This window comes from Meleagris gallopavo, chromosome 14, assembly GCF_000146605.3.
Source record: "Meleagris gallopavo isolate NT-WF06-2002-E0010 breed Aviagen turkey brand Nicholas breeding stock chromosome 14, Turkey_5.1, whole genome shotgun sequence".
Classification (NCBI taxonomy): domain Eukaryota; kingdom Metazoa; phylum Chordata; class Aves; order Galliformes; family Phasianidae; genus Meleagris; species Meleagris gallopavo.
Genome location: NC_015024.2, coordinates 11100692 through 11106691, shown reverse-complemented (window position 1 = coordinate 11106691; position 6000 = coordinate 11100692). Strand labels below are relative to the sequence as shown.

The window sequence follows — 6000 nt, the reverse complement described above, 5'->3', positions numbered from 1 at the left end:
GCCCCCGCGCTCCCCGGCCCCGAGCAGAGTAATCACAAGCGGGCGCTCGGTGCTGTGCCCGCGCCCCCCTCGAGGATGGGGGTCCCGGCTCGGCCAGGGGACCCCGGTTCTCCATCCATCCGTCCTGGAGCGTGGCGGTTCTCAGAGCGTGCTGCTGCCTCTCAGTCCCACGCCCCGCACGAACTGCTCGAGGAGGCCGCCGATGGCCCCCGAGGGACTGGGGGGCACGGCCTTCAGGCCGATGGTCCGGCTGTAGCTGGCCAGGAAGGCGGAACGCACTTCTTCCAGCCGGGACTCGCGGTCGCTCGCTGACACCAGCCTAGGAGACACAATCGGGAGGTCAGCGCTGCGGCTGCCCCACGGCCGTGCGGGGCCTACAGTAAGGCAGTGCCCGGCTGTGGCACCAGCGCTGCTCAGCCCCTGCAGCATCCCAGCAGCTCCCCCCGGCTCTCCTCCACCACCGCCCCCTGGCTTCTCCCCCTATCCTAGACGCACAGAAATCGCGGTCGTTGCCCAGACAGGGCTGGCTGACATCAGCCCGCGTGCCGGCTCTGCCCTCGTTTCCAGATGGAGCCCGGCCACACGTGCCGTGCTTGGACAGCCACTTCCACCTCAGCTGCGGGCAGCCCTCACTGCCCCTTCACGCACACATCAGGGAGCAGCTTTGGCAAGGAGCAGGGACAGGAGGCGGCTGTGCGCAGGTGGGAGGCAGCCCTCAGTGCCTTCCCCGGATCCCACTTTCCTCTCCAGCTCAGCCCTGCCCCTGGCTCAGAGTGCAGCAGGGCGAGGACAAAACGTTCCCAACGAGGGAAGCGGCAAAAAGCAGTGCGGCCATTCAGAGCCAGCAGCTCCACGTGCCATGGCTCAAACCTGTCCTCGCCGCGGCTCCCAGCGAGAGGAAGGCGTTCCTCAGAGGTCGCCCCAAGGGCACAGCTCAAACCTCCCCATCAGAAATTCTCTTTCATCTCCCCAGCGCCTGGGCCGCCTCGAAATTGGCACAGCTCATTTGAATGGAAGCGTTCACCACCCACAGCCAACAGCTTCAGTCTGGAAATGGCAGCGAGAGGATATGGTGGGAGGCCCATAAACAGTGAGCACTGCTGCGACAGCCCGCCCGGCCGCTGTGCAGGGTCTGGTAACGAAGAGAAGCCAGAGGGTGAAGTAAAAAAGGCGACGTTTCTAAACACATGAAAAGATGCTCGTTGGCAACCTCATTAGGATGGGGAACTCGCAAAGCTGCTAGCATGAAAAAGAAGCTGGATGAAAGCAGGGCGTGCTTATATCCTATGTTCAGTGATCTCAGATGGCAACTGCGGAGGTAAGGGAGGGTGTGCAGCAGTCAGGTCCCGCAGCTTTGGGCTCTCACATCTTTTATGGGACAGCTTAACATGCAGACAGTTTTATGGAGTGGTATGCACAGAGGTGCAGGGCCACTGACAGCCCGTGTCTCTCAGTGCCACATCCTCGCCCTGCCCTGCGATGCAAAGCAGAAGCTTAATTAGAATTTAATTTCCCCAAACTCACATTGTGCTGGGCTGCAAACACTCAGGATAAAGCCACAGCAGGCTCCTGAGCAGCACTGGAGCAGAAGGCGGTGCTGGGGCAGGCTCAGTGCTGCATCTTTGCACTCCCTTCTCAACAGCAGCCTGGGCCTGGCCCTGCAACCCCAGCACCCCAAGCAAAGAGCTGAATGGGGCAAAGCGTTCACGGCCTCAGCTGCACTCCCAAGGGAGAGGCACCACTGTTCCCCACCCTTTGAACCTCCCAAGCAGCCAGACTGCAAACAGCAAGAACCTCCAGGTAGCTTCCGTGCCTAGCTTCTCCCTGCCACATTCCCCATTCTGACGTTACCTCCTGGCTGCTGCTCAGTAGCCAGGCAGCACCGCTGGGCTTGGGGGACACAAAGCAGTCACTACATCACACATCTGCTCCCTGGTCCCTTCCGCTTCCCTCCTGCTCCCAGCACTGCCCAGACACTACAGGAGCAGCACAGTGTGTCCCTGCCAAGGCAGAAAGGGGACCTGGTGACAGGAGTGTCCCACACTCCCTGTGAATCTCGCCCGGCATGGGGCAGCTGCTTGGATCTACTCAAGATAGCAGGCAGCTCCCAGAGGAGCCAAACCAGGCAGTGTCTCACAGCACACATTTGTTTTCACGTTGCTCTACCTCCAAAGCATACACTCAGATCTCCATTAAGGGACTGTGAGCTTTAGCGGCACGCCGCCAGTGCAGCCAGCCAGTGGCAGCCCCTGAGCTGCCATTTCAGCTGCTTGATTGAGAGCTTGCAGCCTGAAGGCACACGCCAAGGCTCTGCTTTAACAGCAATTAAAGCACAGCTCCTGCCTTTCAAGCTTCCGCAGAGGTCACTTTCTACGCAGGGAGGGCTGTGTGCCTCCCCACCGTCTGCACGACGTACCACGCAGCACGATGTAGGGTCTGCTGCTCTGCCCCAGCCTTATGCAGCACCTGCAAACACCACCAGACAAAGCAGGGTGACAGAATTAAAGCCTCTCTCCTGCTGCAGCAAGGACCTGAACCCAGCAGGGAGATGGAGATGAGCAAGATCCAAAAGCAAGAAATCTGGGTAAGCAGTCCTGTCCTGTCAAGCTCACTTCCACGGATGCCCAAATTCATGGTCTTCAAAGAAGACAAAGAAAAGCCTTCTCCTACAGAAAGCATTGTGCCCCCATCACTGGATGGAAGAGATGTGGGTTTCCTTCAGAGCTCAGTGAGAGAACGTACGGACGGAAAGCACCAAGGCAATGAAGATGGGACAGCTTGTTACAGGCTGCCAGGCTTCTTCCAGAGCACCAGGTGGTAACGTTCCAGCGCCTGCAGCCAGCTGGGAGAGCCTGGGGAGATGCTGCATTGTAGACACTTACAGGCAAGTGTTAGGGAACTCATCCGGGAAGCTGCAAGGGAGAGAGGCGTCTGCGCTCAGGGTTGCCTGCTCCCGAATACTGCCACACCCTGTCACCATCTGCCAGCTGCCAAAGTCTGTGGAAACGGAAGATCCGGGCAGAGAATGGTCCGCCGATCTGGGGCAGAGAGAGAGGGAGACGGGGCCATCAGTCAGGTCATCAGCCACACGCCTCCCGCTGCGCCGCTGCCAGGGGGACGGCCGCCAGCAGCGCCGGTGCCAGCAGTGCTGGCACTGTGGCAGCAGGGCAGCATGCAGCGCTGGCTCGGCCCCGGGCCAGGCCTTTCCTCTGAATGCATGAGGAGAGCCAAGCTGGTGAGGCAACCGAGCAGCACAGGTGCCCCAGGAGCCAGGCAGATCAAAGCTAGCGAGAAGCAGATGGCCATGCAGAACAGTGAGACCCTTTAGTGAGATGCAGCAGCCCCAAATCCCACATAGATGCGGAGCATCCACCTGTTGCTCATTTCAGCTGTGAGCACATCCCAGGGCAATGGCAAAGCCTGATGGAGAGGTGTGGCTGTGGCTGGCTTGCTGTTGAGGAAGATTTAGAGACCCACAGTCTGCAGAGACAGTACCACCAGCGCTGAGCAGGACTGTCCCTGTGCCTTGGGGCACCCACCCCCTGCAGCTCCATCTCTGGATTAGGAGGGTGGGCTGTCCTGGGGAGGTGCAACTTTAGGATATGAAACATAATTAGGAGAAGGCTTGCAGGATGTAACCTTCCACCAGGAAAGCAGGGAACAAGAAAGCTGAGAAGTGAGCCTGAGAAGTCCCTCCAAAATCTCCAAGCAGCAGGCACAATCACCTGAGTGGAAGCCAGAAGTCTCAGCTTTCTGGGAGCGAGCCATTACTGTGCCCTGCTGCACAGCAGCACGCACACTGCTGAAAGCACAGCCTGTGGCAGAGCTACTCAATTACACACTACCAAGATCTTGTGGATAATTTATCTGAGATGTGCCGAGCACAGAGCAGTGCAAGAGCTCCGGCTCTGCTGGGCCAGGTACTTGCATGCTGTCTTCACAGCTAAGAATAGCAGTGGCGCAGTGCAGCTGCTCCCCGAGAGGCCAGAAGAGCAGCCAGAGCCACAGGATCTGCCACAGCACGGAGGGACTCGGTGAGAACGGCACGGGAGGGGGGAACGCAGGGTGAAACCCATCTGTGATCCAGATCTAAGCCTGGCATTTAATGAGTCTGATCGATATATCCAAGCTTGAGAAATACAGCCCTGAGCTGCACACGAGCTTTCCCTGGCAGTGCTGCTGATCCTGCAGCTGCAGGCTGGGTAACACCACTGTTTTCAGGTCCAGGCTCTGGAAGGGCAGCACAGGAAGAAATGAGAAGAGCAGAGCACTGACTGCCTTGTGCAGCACTTGTCCTCAGGCTGGTGAGGTGAACCAAGTGAGTTCAGAGAGCAGCTGTGAGTGCCTAGCACTGGGAGAATGCTTTCTTCCAAAAAGATGTTTTTCCTAGAGCACGTAACACTGCAGTAGGAACAAGGACATCTCCTACCTTGGATCTGCGGCACATACTGGTAGAGATGAGACAGGGATAACCCTCCCTGGGATACAAGGAATTCATAAAGCAAACGGAGCAGCTTTTTACTGACATCTATCCCTCTCCCTGCCTCTGGGAGATAAAGCAGAAGAGAGCAGGCAGAGCACAGTGCAGTGCTGGAAACACAGTGCAAGAAGCCAGAGAGAAGCACACCAAGACTGGAGGAACACTGCTTCAGTGTGGAAAGAAGAGACTATCACCGCTCTAAGGACAGACAGACAGGAAAAACAGAAGCAGCTTAGGTACACATGGAATGACAAGAATTTGAGCTGAAGCAGTGAAGAGATCTATAAGCAAGAGACTTAGGTACAGGCAAGGAGACAAGGACAGTATTACCATCCGAAATGTACAAAGTTGCCCAGAGGACAGGCTTGGGTCCAGGCAGAAAGAAGGGTTTAGAAGGTGGGGAGCCTGAACAGCAGAGCAGGTGGAGATGGGCTTGGGATGGGATCTTCATATACAGATGAAGGGAGCTGAATGAAAATCTGCAGTTCTTGCAAAGGGAGAGTGTGGTACCAGGAGGTGCCTCTGTCCATGTGGCAAGCAAAAGAGCAATATGTGATCCAGGGCACCAGGGACATCAGAAATATCACTGTCCGGTATCATTCACATGGGTCATGTACATCTCTGATAAAGAGGATGAACAACTGTCTTCTGCTTTGGTTATGTAGCCTCAGCTTGCAGCTGCTGGACTGTCTTCCACGGCTGTTGGCTAGAAGCAGACCAACCTTACACACTTCCTGGAGGTGGACCAAGTCACCTCTTCAGTCTCTTCTTTCACAGGCTAACCAAAGTATCGTATACCTCCCACAAAACTGACTCGTGGCTCTGCAGCCCTCCAACCCTTCCTAGCATCCCTGGCCCTGTCAAGCAGCTGTGCAAAGTGGCAGTGCTGAAACACCACCCAAACACATCTGCTCCTTCTCAGCGCTGGCCATGACAGCAGAGAGGGGCTGGTGTGGATGCATGACACCTTCCTGCAGAGCAGTGTCTCCCACACTCCCATCTTTCACCCATCTGCAGTGGGAAAAGGGAACCTTATCCCAAAGCACAGACTTCAGAAACAGAGTCCACCAGTATTGAACTGTCAGACAGCATGTGCTGCTTCTCCGTTCTGCTCCAGGTAGCTAGAATTTGGAAAGTTGCATCTAGCCTACCAGCACAGGAATCTAGGAGTTCAAGTCAGATGATTTGGTTTCTCTCTTCCAGACAGCAGAATAAACACCTCATTAAGTGAATAAACCAATCAACTCTGCATTGAGTCTAGGTCTCTCCTCCTTGCTTGAATATCTGAGTGCAGCCAACAGAGCTGTGACACCATGATACACTTTTCTTCTATCTCTACCTTCTTCTCAAGGGAGGCTCCTGAGACAGCATCACAACCAACAATCACCTTAAACAGCCTCGAGACAGCAGGGGCGAAGGCTGGGAGACAAAGGATGGGAAGACAAAATGAGAAACCTTGTGCTTGCTGCAATGGTGGTGGAGCTTTTTAAAAGCTGAGCTTGAGACCAAGACCAGATCTG

The 6000-nt window shown here is 56.1% G+C and overlaps 1 protein-coding gene across 1 annotated transcript in view; it reads right to left on the bottom strand.

The window, feature by feature from the left end:
* Positions 1-6: 6 nt before the first annotated feature.
* Positions 7-6000, bottom strand: part of MTMR14 (myotubularin related protein 14) — a gene marked incomplete at its 5' end in the record, with an annotated part of 29593 nt that continues 23599 nt past the window's right edge. Inside the window, 2 exons of the mRNA XM_010718651.1 lie at positions 7-319; positions 2883-3038. Of these exons, the coding sequence (XP_010716953.1) occupies positions 142-319; positions 2883-3038 (334 nt within the window). The remainder of the gene's footprint in view (positions 320-2882; positions 3039-6000) is intronic.